At 45.4% G+C, this 15,841-nt stretch overlaps 1 protein-coding gene across 2 annotated transcripts in view; it reads left to right on the forward strand.

Annotated features, from left to right (window-relative positions):
• The window catches only part of taok2a (TAO kinase 2a), a 34,301-nt gene extending 19,651 nt beyond the window's left edge, over positions 1-14,650 (forward strand). For both annotated transcript variants that reach the window (XM_080724232.1, XM_080724231.1), the window contains exons 12-21: positions 510-719; positions 1,338-1,466; positions 2,062-2,298; positions 2,771-2,899; positions 3,281-3,484; positions 6,240-6,479; positions 7,004-7,216; positions 7,909-8,091; positions 8,698-9,004; positions 9,923-14,650. In XM_080724232.1, coding sequence (XP_080580358.1) covers positions 510-719; positions 1,338-1,466; positions 2,062-2,298; positions 2,771-2,899; positions 3,281-3,484; positions 6,240-6,479; positions 7,004-7,216; positions 7,909-8,091; positions 8,698-9,004; positions 9,923-10,662 — 2,592 coding nt within the window. In that variant the 3' untranslated portion in view covers positions 10,663-14,650. The remainder of the gene's footprint in view (positions 1-509; positions 720-1,337; positions 1,467-2,061; positions 2,299-2,770; positions 2,900-3,280; positions 3,485-6,239; positions 6,480-7,003; positions 7,217-7,908; positions 8,092-8,697; positions 9,005-9,922) is intronic.
• Positions 14,651-15,841: the final 1,191 nt, after the last annotated feature.

Raw genomic sequence — 15,841 nt, forward strand, 5'->3', positions numbered from 1 at the left:
GTTCAATTAGTTACAAATGGTTATGTTAAAATGACTTTTTTTCTATCGATTACTCACCCCATGTCGCATTCCTAAGCCAATAATTTGATTATAATAAATTTACCCCATTGATTCCAGAGACTCGAATGCATTTGGTTCTCCTTCCGGAATCAATGGGCCTACGAAGAGTCTCCTCAAATTATTGGTTTAGGAATGCGACAAAAACAAAAAAATATTATTGAACTCAAGTCTCCATGGGGTGAGTAATTGGTAGGAAAAAAAAGTCATTTTGGGGCTGAACTACTCCTTTAATTTTGCCAAAACATGAGCGTGTTAATTGAGCGTAAACGCACAACACTGGCAGGGAGGGAGCAAATATTAGTGGTCACAGCCCTCGCGTGGTCACAAGCTTATTATGAACGTCCCGATTCTTGCGCGACCATTGCCGCAATCGGTGAATTGCCTCCTAACGGGGTATGGGAGCGAATAATGATCACCCTGTCTGACGTGTGTGTGTTGTGTTGACGCAGGATGCGGAGCAGTACGTGCTCCGGACGGGCACGGTCAACAGCATGGAGAGCTCCCAGTCGGTGCCCAGCATGTCCATCTCGGCCAGCTCACAGAGCAGCTCCGTCAACAGCCTGGCGGACGGCTCCGATGACAGCAGCACGGAGATGGCCATGATGCAGGAGGGAGAGCACACCGTGGCCTCCAACAGCTCCATTATCCACCGGCCCACGGTAAACGCACACACCACCACCGCCACCGCTAGGAAATAGGGCATTCACGAATAGTGATTTTTAGTATTCAAATTATTCGACCTCAAAGTATTCGAATAGTCGAATATTCGACATGACTGGCCAAACTGTCAAATATTAAGTAAGCAAGAGGCGAACATTTTGAAAATAGCTGATCTACGTGCTCACACGTAGATGGTTTTTTGATACACTCGGACTGAAAGACCTGCAAAAAACACTCTCGCAGGTTAACTTACCCAAATTTGGATTTCAGCAGGGGAGGGGGGGATGAAAAAAAAAGAATCCAGTGCATGTATTAACCCATTTAGGCCTAGAATTATTGAATGTTTTAACCAGTGAAAAATAGCAGATATACAAGCTCACAGCGCGGCACCGAGTGCCGCGCTGCGAGCTTGTAGATCTGTTATTTTTTTTAAATCGTGCAAATTAGAATTTGACCCGATTCTACAAGTGTCTTTTGAATCCTTCTAAGGTTTTTTGAAAAACCTATGTTTCTATGTCAGCAATCTGGCCAGCCATCGTCAAAGAAAAGGTCCTTTTCACTTAATGTGTACCGTATGCGTGGTTTGACTCATGCATTGCCCTTGTCCCTCTGCTCAGGGCCAGGACAACATCTATGATGACCCCTACCAGCCAGAGATGGACCAACCCCAGGCCCCCTCGGCGGGCCGGCGACGCGCCTACTATCGCAACCGGGACCACTTCGCCACCATCCGGACCGCCTCCCTGGTAAGTTAGAGCCGGCTCTTTGAAGGTCAATTTATGCTTTGTCAAACGACTCAAGTTCTCAGTCATCGTGACTGATTTCATTAATTTGGTTTCCAATAGCAGTCTTCTATGGCAACGGTTCCCAACCTTGTCAGGCGCTGTGAGCTTGTAGATCAGGGGTCAGCAACCTTTTTTGAAATGAAGTGCCATGTTTCCATTTTCTAGATGGTCAGTGTGCCATGTCAACATACGTTTTAATGACACGCCATCAAAGATTCTGACATATTCTGATTGGCAGGAAATTGGAATAATGATCCACCTATCTCCCCGACTCCTTCCCCAGTCAGAGTGCAGAGTTTTAATGAGTGTAGAATTATGTGCAGGATGTCATTTGCTGTAAATTAGGTGACATTTATTAATTGACCACGTTATATTTGATTTTAAATTAAAAATCCTCTCACACTTCTGCCAGTGTGCCAGTGATAACCCTCCCCTTTGCCAGTGTTGGCACCTGTGCCTAAGGTTGCCTACCCCTGTTGTAGATCAACCATTTTCCACAATGTTTGCCTCTTTCTTACATGATATTGACAATTACCATCCATCTATCCGTCTGCAGGTGACCCGTCAGATCCAGGAGCACGAGCAGGGCTCGGCGCTGCGTGAGCAGATGTCGGGCTACAAGCGCATGCGGCGGCAGCACCAGAAGCAGCTGATGGGCCTGGAGAACAAGCTGAAGGCCGAGATGGACGAGCACCAGCTGAGGCTGGACAAGGAGCTGGAGAGCCAGAGGAACAGCTTCTCCGCCGAGGGAGACAAGCTGGTGAAGAAGACCCAGGCCATCCTGGAGAAAGAGGTGAGGAGGAGAGAGTAGGCCTGTCACAGTTATGTTGATCACACCTGATACCACTACTAGTACTGATAATGCTACACAGTCAAATCGTGAGTGTTCCGAAGTGTGGAACAAATGGGATCAAATGGACCAAATGTGTGCGTTCTAATAACAGCGTGACCCCCACGTGACTCGTCCGTGTGACTCCAGATGTGGACATTGTTTCAGGCCGATCTGACCCCCAATTGACTTCGATAAACTATGAAATTAAAGTGAAATATAAAACTTTGTGGGGCTGCTGAGAGCGTCCACAAGAAGTTTGTCGCTGATTGGTCATACACAGACGGACTGATTAATAGGCAGATACTCTTCTAGAATGCTCAATACCTACAACTCCCATGCTGTAATGATGGTACAGATCTGCCTATTTTCATCAGGGTCAGGGTTAGTTTGACACTGACCATAAACATTTGGGTGTGTGTGTGTGTTCCTGCAGGTGAAAGCAGCACTGGCAGAGGAGAAGAAATTCCAGCAGCACATTCTGGGCCAGCAGAAGAAGGAGCTCACCAGCTTACTGGAGTCCCAGAAACGCCAGTACCGCCAGCGCAAGGAACAGCTCAAAGAAGTATGATGGCTCTCAAGTTACAACCAATAAAAAAATACATAATAAGAGAGATGACAGATTATTTTATAAACCCCCACTACCAATGACGAGATCTGACGGATTTCTTTTTTATTTTATTTAGTTAAAAACTTGCGATGCTGCTCGACTGCTTTAAAAAAAAATCTCATCCGGTTCCCAACAGGAAACGGTAAATACGCGTGATCAAACAAAAACAAATCTCCATTGGCTCCCATATTAGATTTGGCAGGAAAACGCAAATATTTCTGTTTCCTGATCCTGTCTTGCGCCCTTAAAAAAATAACCGTGATAGTTCAAGAAGTTTGGTTACATATATTCTGGTGGTAAATGAGTTAACTGTTGCCTCCTGGTCTGTGGGAGCAGGAGCTGAACGAGAACCAGTCGACCCCTAAGCGAGAGAAGCAGGAGTGGCTGGTCCGCCAGAAGGAGTGCCTGCAGCAGATGCAGGCGGAGGAGGAGGCCGGGCTGCTGCGGAGGCAGAGGCAATACTACGAGCTGCAGTGTCGTCAGTACAAGAGGAAGATGCTGCTGGCCAGACACAACCTGGAACAAGACCTGCTCAGAGAGGTATGTTCTCTGTGTCAGCCCCAAACCAACTCAAATAAGACCTGCTCAGAGAGGTATGTTCTCTGTGTCAGCCCTCACCAACTCAAATAAGACCTGCTCAGAGAGGTATGTTCTCTGTGTCAGCCCCAAACCAACTCGAATGTTTGAGAAGCAGTGCTTTGTGTTTGACCGCAAACTCCTCTGGGATGAACACGGCTGGGTGAGCGCCTGATTCAGCTTGTGAACGCGGCTCATGCTGAACCCGTTCCTCGTTTGTGCTTGACAAAAGTGTTTTGACGAGGAAGGTTGACAGAAAATGCTATGTTTTGGAAATGGTGTAGACCAGTGTTTCTCAACCTTTTTTCTGCATGGGCACACTTTTCATGTCCCAAGAATCCATGGGCACACCAACATAATACGGGGGTGTAAATATCGTCACTGTCGGGAAGAACGCCTCGCGGTGCGAGGCGTTGTGTGCTTGTAGATCATTAAATCATTTTTAAAATGATAAATACAATACTGGCTTTCAAGCAGTTTCAAAGGGCACACTTGACCCTTCTCAGGGGCACACCAAAGGTCCCCAGGCACAGTGGTTGAGAAACACTGGCGTAGACACTTGCCGGATGCAAAACAGTTGGATTTTACTCTGAGAGACTAGACAATTAAAAATGAAATTAAAGCAGTGATGCCTGCCGATTTAAAAGCCTATCTCATCGATGGATGAAATTAATAAATGATATTGTAACGCAGCCCCAAAACGCTGTTGCGACGCTGCCGCAACGCTGCCAAAGGTTTGCCCACAGCGTGTTTTTCTTTTCATCCCGGCCGGGCAGCTGTAAGCTACAGGTGGAGTGACTGGAGTTGTCTGTGAGAGCAGCAGTCAGGCAGCAGCACGTCCCCAGCACACTGCAATATCATGGCAACATGGCTATCTGTAAATGATGGGTCTTTCTGATGGGTTTTTTATTAATGTCAATAGACATACAGATGTGAAAAAGGCACATACAACATGAAAAAGGAAAGGAAAGAAATGTATATAAAGAATAAAAACCGGAAAACAAAAGAACAGAGTTGTGTTGAGGTGGGCATTATCCATTAATACGTAGACCTATCAATGGATTACATTTTCTTTTTTAACATTCATTCATTCACTGAGTTACAAGTCTGGTACAAGTCTGGTGACAAGGCGCCATCTAGTGGACAGTCATAACATGGTTTGTGGTACCCAGTAAGAAATCCATTTCTTCCACAAAGCGGCTCTTTTAACTCATTGAGTGCCTATCCCGAATTAGTTCGGGATATATTATCGTATCACAGAGTGCCTATCCCGAACAAGTTCGGGATATTAAAAAAAAAAAAAAAAAATTTTTAAAAAAATATTTTTTTTTGATTTTTTTTTTTTTTTTTTTGGACCCCATCAAATCTGGTGAACATGATTTCAATCGCGATTTTGCATGTTCCACCCCCATACAACCCCATCTAACATACAGGGCAGCCATTTTTGGTTACATTACATGTAAAACATAAGGGCGATTATCTCAAGAATGCCTGAACGGATTTCCAATCGTATTTTTTTGTTTGAAAGCTGTGAACAAACTGCACAAATCCACTCCAATGCAATCACGGATTGCATTGGATTTTTCAGAGCTCATTCTTCTCTGTTTTTTTCCCATGCATGAGGTGTGCAAGGTTTAATCATGGCTAAGTTGACGAAAATAAGGCTTCTAAAATGCTTGGTAGCCAATAGCTAACTTCAAGCTAACTTCATCCTCTTCCTGTACATGCAGTCATGCACAAAGGAAAGTGTTCAGGCAAGTCATGGCTGCAGGGCTTCTGCATATACCAGCATATCTCTATGGGATTTTCTCTGGCCACTGGGCGCCCTCTAGTGGTGAAAGGGGTGGCACTAAATGAGTTAAGATACGAACCACCTCAAACAACATTTCTTCTAAATGTCATTCATCAGCAGTAAAATCAGTTCAAGGGCTTGTGTTGTGAACTTGTGTGTGTGTGTGTGCGCTGCCCATAGTTTGAGAACCGCTGCCTTAGACCAATGTTTCTCAAACTTTCAAATTTCAGGGTCTCCCCTTAACTCATTTACTGCTATTTAAAACATCGCTGAACTAATGAACTGCCAGGTCTTCCTTACCTTTTAACGTGGGCATGTGCGCACGATGTGTGCACGGATCATGTACCAGGCGTGTTAAGAGCCGATCACAGCTTCCAAATACAAAAAAATCGATTGAAAAACAACCTTTCTGTCGCTGCGCAGCATCTGCTAGTGTTACAATGTAAGCTAATGGAAGCTGCTAGCAGGTCCCGCCTCCCGAACGGATACGGAAACCTGATCCGGTTGAAAACCAGAAATACGCAGGAAACAGTTCTTCGACGGGCCGATCCAGTCTGGATCGGCGATAAACAGCGATCATACTTTTAATTGTTACATAACGATTAAAGCATATTAAATCTTCTGTTTCCTCGGGCGCAGCAGAGAGGTACAGCGGCGTTTCATCGGGGATAGCAGTAAATGAGTTAACTCTGACAGTATACAAATGGAACCAAATGAACCCTGACAATATACAAATAGAACCAAATGAACCCCAACAGGTTAATTTGGTTCCTTTTGTACACTGTCAGTGTTACAGACTTGTATGGGTCAATTTAGACCCCCCTAAAGGAACCCCACAGGGTCTTTAAGAACCACTGCCTTAGACGATGCATGTCAGGCTCTAGTATCATCCCACTCAACATTTTGCTATCTTTCCCCCCTCGCCAGGACCTGAACAAGAAGCAGACCCAGAAGGACTTGGAGTGCGCCATGCTGCTGCGGCACCACGAGTCCACCCAGGAGCTGGAGTTCCGTCAGCTGGGCTCGGTGCAGCGCACGCGGGCCGAGCTGATCCGCACGCAGCACCAGACGGAGCTCACCAACCAGATGGAGTACAACAAGCGGCGGGAGCAGGAGCTGAGGCAGAAGCACACCGTCGAGGTCCGGCAGCAGCCCAAGAGCCTCAAGGTAAGGAGGAAGGGGCGACCTCCCAGAGCCACACTTAATTACAGTCCTCTAGGAACTCCCATGCTGCCCCTCTTGGGTGTAGATAATATACACGTAGTTGCCACTGCTGTTCATTGGAGTGATGCATCAGCCCGGCTGCCGTGTTGGTCGGTCAGAGAAAGGTCTATCATCATTTGAAATTGTAACTCAAGAAATTTCAATCAATTTTCAGGTGCAGGTCACGATATTTGGTTAAATAAAATAATTGGGATTTCATACCAAACCACTTTATCTAACTGATAGTAACCGTAACATGTTTTGGTCTGCAGATACATACATAGTACACTTAGGGCCAGTATGGCTTAACTTACTGTAAAGTAAAATTAAGTGGCCAATGTGACATTGACGTACCATTACGTCCAGGTTCTGTTCTTTCCAACCAGAAGGTTAATGACGTTCGATCGTCCTGTTGCGTATCCCTCACCTGACAAAAATGGCTTCATTCCTCGCTAACGCCGCTCTTTTTGTCCTCGCCCTCCGCTCAGTCCAAGGAGCTGCAGATCAAGCGCCAGTTCCAGGACACGTGTAAGATCCAGACGCGCCAGTACAAGGCGCTCCGCAACCACCTGCTGGAGAGCACGCCCAAGGCCGACCACAAAGCCGTGCTCAAGAGGCTGAAGGAGGAGCAGACGCGCAAACTGGCCATCCTGGCCGAGCAGTACGACCACTCCATCAACGATATGCTGTCCACCCAGGCTGTGAGTAAGGCAAGGAATCTCCGCGCACCGGGCACAAGTACACCACCGCAACGCCCCGGGCACAAGTACACCGCCGCAACGCCCTGCGCACCGGGCACAAGTACACCACCGCAACGCCCCGGGCACAAGTACACCGCCGCAACGCCCTGCGCACCGGGCACAAGTACACCACCGCAACGCCCTGCGCTCCGGGCACGAGTACACCACCGCAACGCTGGAGAACAAACACATACCCTGAATAAAACGACAGCACGTCGGCGCGCACAGTTAACAATTAACCACTTGAGCCAAAAATAGCAGATCTGCAAGGAGATAACACACTTTTAAAACCTGTTGGCATGCCCAAAATAGGGATGCCAGATGGGTATTAATTATTATACATTTTTAGGGTATAGACTATAGAGTTTCCTGCTGTTTTGGAAAATGAGTGCACACAAAGTACTGATACAGTGAATTAAAAATAAAATAACTTTTGTATAATTTCCTATATTGCAATAATGCTGTGTGGTTGTCACAAAACCCCATGACACCGCTCACATGTCACAAGGCACACCATTTAGGAGCCACTGATTTACATTGAACATTCAGGATTTACAATAGAACAGAGGACACAGGCCTTTTTCTTGAAACCGCAAGCAGGTTGTATTCTACTGAAGGCTTATTTTCTCTCTCTTCGCCCATGGTCATCACAGCTGCGACTGGATGAGACTCAGGAGGCAGAGTACCAGGTGCTGCGCATGCAGCTGCAGCAGGAGCTGGAGCTGCTCAACGCCTACCAGAGCAAGATCAAGATCCACACGGACTCCCAGCACGAGCGGGAGGCCAAGGACCTGGAGCAGAGGGTGTCCATTCGCAGGGCACTGCTGGAGCAAAGGGTACTAGCACTGTAAAACCACTGTGCACATGATTTTGGGGGGGCCCCACTGATCACAGTGAAGTGACAATTTAAAGGGATGGTTCACCCTCAAAATGACTTATTTCTATAGATTACTCACACCATGGAGTCTTGGATTCATGGATATGCTTTAGTTTTTGTCGCATTCCTACGTTTTGCTAAATAATTTGCTGACCTAACAGCAGTTCCCTATGGAGATACAAAGAGTGTCCTTTGAACTATCCCTTTAAGGACTTTTAAAATAAACGTTCTTATTTTATAAGAAGGGGGGGAAAGTAAAGAAAATAAATTACCTTTAAAAAATAGCATTACTCCAACATCAAAGAATGATGCTATATAAACTGATCAAACAATAATTGTCAAATAATAAGAAAGAGGAAAACAATCCAAAAGCTCACAAAGCCTCGCGTTGTTGCGAGGCTTTGGGAGCTTGTAGATTTTCACTATTTATCTGTGGAACAAAGTCAAACTAAATGTAATGCCTCAAATATGATTATTTTGGACCCCACTCCCCAGTTATTTTTGGGGGGTCACGGTTGAGAACCACTGCTCTAAATGTCTCCATGTCTCTTTGCCTGTGCCTCAGATCGAGGAGGAGATGCTCTCCCTGCAGAACGAGCGTACGGAGCGCATCCGCACGCTCCTGGAGCGCCAGGCCCACGAGATCGAGGCCTTCGACTCGGAGAGCATGCGCCTGGGCTTCAGCAACATGGCTCTGTCGGGGATCCCCGCCGAGGCCTACAACCAGGGCTACCCCAACCCCAGCCCGTCGTCGGGCTCTGGCGGCTGGCCCTCGCGGCCCGTGCCGCGCTCGGGCAGCCACTGGAGCCACGGCGTGCAGAACTCTGCCGCGCCGCCGTCCTGGCGCAACGCCACGGGTGGAGGAGGAGGAGGTAGGCCTGGCTCAGTTATTACACAATCTAAAAATTGGGCAGCATCATTACTTCCTTCACATGTGTTGCCAATGCCAATCTAAAGAAGCCTCGGTTCTGTTTAGTGTACCACAGTGGTTCGCGAGGAGCGAAATACGTGCAGGTTGCGACCAAAGTTGACGCCCCCTTACAGTTTTGTGACAGTACACTTCACTGGTAGTGTCACGGTCAACTAAAAGGATGCCTCAAAAAAGCTTTTGTCAAGCAATTTGGGTCATTTTTTTAACTTGTAATATAGAATGACAGACAAATCACAGTACTGGGCCTATACAGAAAAAGAAGAAAAGATTTTGGATTTTGCTCCTCGCCATTTGTTCTCAAAGGTTTTGATTTCAAGGACCACCATAACTCTGAGAGTGTACAAAATGGAACCAAATACGGGTCCATTTTTGTACATTCTCAAAGTTAGACCCATAAGGGGCCATTTGGAACCCCTCATGGACATTTTGAGACCCACTGGTGTAGCAGAGTGTTTCCAGTGAGCCATCATCCACACTGTCGACACTCGTTGACTCGTCTGACCAGAATGGAACAGAGCCCTAATTAGTATAATTGGTAAGACCTGTGAAGGAAGTAAGGAAGAGCACCAATGTCCTTCCAATATGGCTGCTGTGCACAGAGCCTATTATTTCTCATTGTCGTGAGTATCGTTTCCATTGATTCTTCTGTATAAAGTCAACTGTTCAAAAGATTGTTTATAAGTAGAAAATGATGTGGCCATAAGTACATCATTGATTTTGATCATTGGTACCGTCAGTCATTTCTTTGTAGATTGAAGTTAGTTGTCATAATTTATGTAATTTATGTTCAATGCCAAAACCACAATCACATTGTACACTTAATGGCCAACTAAAAAGTCACGATCTTGACAACCCTTAGGAGGAGGCAACTTCAGCCGCGCCGAGTCCATCGCCTCCTCCCACGGCATGGCGAGGGACAGCGAGACGAACGCCAGCGGAAGGGGACACCCTTCATCATCATCGTCCGCCTCTTCTCATCACCACCACCATCACCACCACCATCACCACCAGCAGCAACAACAACAGCAGCAACAGCAGCAGCAGCAGCACTACCTTCCACAGCATTACCAGCACCACCAGAGCACGCCGCAGCTGTACCGCGACGACGTGGTCCGGGAGCAGCAGCAACAGCAGCGCGTCGAGCGTGGGGGGCGGGAGTGGGCCGGAGAGCAGCAGCAGCGCCACCACTACTCCTCCTCCTCGCACCACAACCACGGCGGCCACCAGGGCCACCCCTCCTCCTCCTCCCATCACAACCACTCCCACCACCACCACCAGCACCACCACCTGTCCTCGCACGCCTCCTCCCAGTCGCTGGCGCTGCTGCCCCCTCCGCCGCCCCCGCCCATCTCCCTCTCCTCCTCCTCGCCTCCCTCCTCCTCGGCCTCCTCCTCCTCCTCCTCGCAGGGCTACGGGGGCCTGCGGGGCGGCCCCCACCCCCCCTCCGGCCTGATGGCCCTCAGGAACAGCAGCCCGCAGCCGCTGAGGAGGACGGCGTCCGGGGGGCCCGGCGGGGGGGGCGGCAGCGAGGGGGGCCTCAGCCGGAGCACGTCGGTCACCTCGCACATCTCCAACGGCTCGCACCTCTCTTACTCGTAAAAAAATTAAATCGAAAAATAAAAGGGGGACGATCCGTACTCGGTCGTGCGGTCGGTGGTGAACGCTGAAAGATTGCCGATCTATCGAAAGATTTGCACAGATTTTCGAGATCTTTCAAGGATAGCAGATCTACAAGGTCTTAGCGCGGCACCGAGTGCTGCGCTGTGAGCTTGTATATCTGCTATTTTTTTAATAGCCAAAGTATAAAATAATGTTTAAAAGTGGTTAAAATGTAAAGTGACACAGAATCTTATAGATCTGCTATTTGTGGAAGTTTGTATGGCAAGAAATAGATCGGGCTTTAGTTGCGCACCGGTGTTAGCCAGAAATGGCCAAACTATTCTCTGAGCGTCGCAAGCGTGACCATGTTACATGTTACATTTCCTACAGAGAGCTTAAACAGATGGTTGCTCTTTAGGTTCTTGCATCTTATTTCCATCATCTGGTCCATTGTGTTTTAGAAGAATGGAGTTCAAAGTGGAGGTTGTGCGGTAATGGATGGAGAGACCGGGGGCAGAGCGAATAACAGTTATTTTAGCTGCAGGCAGGGAAATGTCTTGGTCACGGTTACCTTACAATAAAAATGTAGATCGGCTATTTCTGGTGCACGACACCGCTGCACGACCGAGTATAACAGGCCCTTGTGTGTTCAAGTTGTGCTTCTGAAAGAAGGCATCGTGTGGGAGGAGGGGAGAGAGAAGAAGCAGAACTAAGCACACTCTGAGAGGCTGAGAGGGGTTCGCTCATTGCACCCCCTTAACATGGGACAATTTTACCTTTTTATTTGTTCTTTTAACAAGTTTCATAGGATTTGAGCAAAGCGACCTTTATTCAGGACATTTTGATTTCTGGCAAACACTGATGTCCCCTGATTTAAAAAAGAAAAAAACAATCTTACGGTGTCCTTTGTTGGAACAGTGCAGGGATTTTCAAGACGGAGACAATGCGTTGAGTGGTCTGGTCAGGCTGCAGTGCTTGTTATAGTTATTAAGTGTTGAATTCATATTTCCACAATGTAATCTTGGCCCACATTACTGTGGGACGCAGTTTATTCAAGAGCTGGTTTAAGCTGAGATGTGGGCCGTAGCACAGGTTTGAGACTAAACTGTCCAAAAGTGTCAGAAACACTGTGCCCAGAGCGGGAACATCCTGATCTTACAAAACAAGTAGATTGGAATTCAGTAAATTATGTTTAGCTTTTTGTATCAAAGAATCCTTTTTTGTTTTGTTTACCCTCTTGGTCTTTTTTTGCACAGTGTTTTCTTTGTTCTGGGATGGTAGAGAATGTGATTGGACCGCAGACTCCCAGCTTAAACCAGAGCAGAAACCATTAAGTATTATTGTTTTTCTTTTTTTTATTGCCTGTGTGGCCGGATGTTTTTTTTTGTATTAAGATGTAGGTTTTAGATTTGGAGCGGAGCTCAGTGACACATTGACCTGAGCTTAGGAGAGAGTGTGGCGTTCGTTGAGGAGGACAGCCTGTGACAGCTTCCACTCGGCTATTAGCGGTGCTTTAAAGAACCACTGTTAACTATGTAAATAACGCTAAATTGTAAAGCCTAGCCAGCTTCAAACTGCTCAGTGACCAAGAGGCGAACGACAGCACAGGAGTTGACAATGGGCAGATTATTATTTTCTTTTCTTTATTTCTTTTCCTCCGTTATTATTATTATTTGTGGCTATACAAATCCTAAACGACAAATTTTAAACACTGCCATCTATTTGTTGGGTTGACCCAAAACGACTCTACCACTGCCCTTAAAGTCCACTTTAAAGGGATGCTGCCAGAGTGTTGTTTTGCGTGAGCCAAGCACTACATGTACCGTGTGTCTGAAGAGTGGGCTGAGTGTACAGAGCTCTTTTCAGAGTACTTCTCTCACCAACAACTTAAGCCTGATCTATACTTAAGTTGCGCGCTTGTCTCACACCAAAAACACAAGATGTACAGTCTTGTAGATCTGCAATGTTCGGTGTGAGACACCGGCGCACGACTTAAGTGTAAATTGGGCATTATTACCCATCCATGGCTGTGTGTAGATAAAAGTTGTACATGTGCATACAAATTAGTACAATTGAGTGCATGGACCCTCTGTACAGACCGCATTTGTATCGATAACATGCACACTACCTATTTATATAGATGCATATAAATGTAACGTACCTGTGCAAAATGTAACAGGTAAAGCTGAAGATTGTTCACTGTCCAACACTTTTGACTTACATTGTACTTAATGAGTGTACATAATAGGCACTAACTTTGAAAAAACTGTGTTAGTAATAACAATGATTATTTTGTCACGTGAGTTATACAGATTTGTAATAGATGCAGACAAAAAAAGTTTAGAGGCTATTCATTATTATTACTACTACTGCAGTTGTAATATTTATGTTGTATGCTAATTTTAAGTTTTTTATTTTTATTTTTCTGTTGCCAATTTTTGACCACTAGGTGGGAATTAAGAGCAATGTTACTGTGATAGAGTTATAAAAATGTTACATTTTTTTTAAAGGAGGAAAAAGGACTACCTTTCCCAGCATTCCTGTCTAGGTCTCAGAGTCGGAGTCTACTGGGCAGGACATTGTTACTTTTTTTTTTTTTTTCGTTTTTTTTTTTTTTGAGCCAGTATTAAAAAATGTGGACCGTACTCGTCCATAGTTTCGCCGGAATAGATGCATTTTTCACAGTTTGATTCATTTAGCCTGTCGGGTGCCATGTTTTCCATGTTGTCTTCATGTTGTTTTATTCATTTAGGCTGTTTGGTGCCATGTTGTTGTTGTTTCTCAGTGAGCACAGAAACGGCTTGGGCTCCCTGCCTCCAAAAACACTGTACCTTCCAACCCCCCCCCCCAGCCTCGGGGCTATATGAATAAACACCTAACCATTTTAGGTCTGAACGGTGAGAGAAACATGGTCATTTGTAAGATATCCCCTTTTTCCAAGCATTTTCAGTCATCATGGGAAGGAAGAATTTATTGACGTCATCTAAAATAACACCACCATCGCTGTCGGAGAGAAAAAGATATCAATCTGGGTTGTCATGTCTACCTCATTTGCACTACTGGTAAAAAGAATGAATGGGTGAAAGAAGTTTTGTATTTGTGGACCTGGCTTTGATAATCGTTTAGTTTTTCTTTTAACTAATCCACATCTGTGCAAATGTTGGTAAGAGGTGAATGAGTATAGGGGACAGAACCGCTTCCTTTTAAAGGTATGTCGCTCTTCAGCGAGCAGATTTACAGTGTTAGCTGGAAGCCCGCCCGCTCTTCTACAGTATATGCTGGATGTCCAACTGCATTTTTAGTTGCTTCACTGGTTTACCCACCATTTACACTACTATGAAGCATACTGTAGTGTAGTCTTGACTCTGGAGCCTAATTCATACTTTGTTGTATGACGGGGTTGCTCACCGTAATGTAATTGATTTCATTAGTCTTACTCTTTATAGAATGAGATCCTTGGAAGAGTCGAGATTAGTGACTTAGTTTGTAAACGGGCAGAGTAAAGGGCATTGGCAAGGTTTATTCACACCCATGGTTTTCCCTGTTAGACCTCACATGGTCCAACTTTAAGTTGGAGTTGAGTTATTGTTGACTACCTAAAAGGAATTTGACAGTCAACATTTCACACGACCATTAAGTTAATATTTTGAATCTATTCCTATGCATTTGTTCTTTAGATCAAGAACCCAATGTTGAATGTTTTCTTTTTCTTTTGCAAGTTATGTTTTTATTTTTATTTTTTTTCAATTACAGAAAGTTTCCGATCTCTCAACTTTTCTGACAAACTGCAGAATTCAAAGGTCTTTGTTGTGCTGTTGGCCCCCTGGCCAGCAGAATGAATGGAGGATGAGACTAGATCTGACATGTTCCAACTTGACCACTAGAATATCTGTGAGGATGATGGCAATGATGTCCATACATACTAGTGGTCAAAAGGTGTCTAGGAGTTGATGTGTGTCTGGAAGTGGTGTGGCTGAATTCACAAACCGTTTTGTTACAGAGGCCAAGTTCAATGTTCAGGTTCAATGCAAAACGTGAGAGAAGGAGCATCGCAGGATTAGATGTACAGAAACATTTAAAAAAATAATTTTGAAAAATAAACGAGGGAAAAACATGCTTGTGTTATTGAGTCCGTTATTGTAATCACAGGTTTTATCTCTCTCTCTCTCTTAGCCGTCTGACTTTTTTTTTATTATTTTTTATTCTTGCAGTGCAAAATACATCCAGAGAGACATCAGACCCCTCCCCCTTTTTTTTAAGGGATTAGTTCACCCCCAGTAGTTTTCTTTTTTTTTCTTCTTCCTACAAACAAAGGATTATTGAACTCAAGTCTCCATGGGGTGAGTATTCCATAGAAAAACATGTCATTTTAGGGGTTGGTGAACTACTATATATATATATATATGTTACAGGGTAACTGGGTAACTCAGGGAGACTGTGGTAAGAGCGCTCGTTTTGTAGTTCACCACACACTAATCACCACCAGATGGCGACGCAGCCATTCAATAGTGAAGGCGCTGACGTCACTCGTTTGCGACTCTCTTTCTTTATTTACTAGCCTAGCCTAGCCTAGCTTAGCCATTAGCTCCATTGTAGTCACTTGGACAGGGCGTTTATCGTGGGCTTGCCCAGGCCTTACGGCCTGGGCATAAATATAACGATTGCATTCACCACGGCTTCGTAACTCGCGCGGCGCTCCGCCGGCCGCGCGGGTCCGCTGGCCTTCGCGCCGCTTGCAATGTCGTGGACAATCGAGTGGCTCCGCCTGGAGGACGTTGTTGTGGCGACCGCTTGTTCCGCCCTGTGCGGCACGGCAAGCGCTCCGTTTCTCTAATTCTCTGAGACGCAAAAAAAACGTGACATATATATATATATATATATATATATATATATATATATATTTAAATTATTATTAAATAAAATAAAATCAATGCTATTGAACACTCCACTTGAGATGGATGTTTTTTTTTTTTTTTTTTTCAGTTTCTGAAAAATCAACACGTGTGTGTCATACATAGGTCTATATTATCTATCCATCCAGCATTTTCTACTAAAGTTTCTTTTTCATCTTGATGACAAGGCTGGCATTTAATAGACCCTGGAAAATATGTACAAGTGAAAGTAGTGTAACAGTTTTCGTGAATCAAGGTTACATGCAGGCAGAGCAGGCCAGCAGAGG

This window comes from Nannobrachium achirus (genome assembly GCF_963921795.1).
Source record: "Nannobrachium achirus genome assembly, chromosome: 4".
Taxonomy (NCBI): domain Eukaryota; kingdom Metazoa; phylum Chordata; class Actinopteri; order Myctophiformes; family Myctophidae; genus Nannobrachium; species Nannobrachium achirus.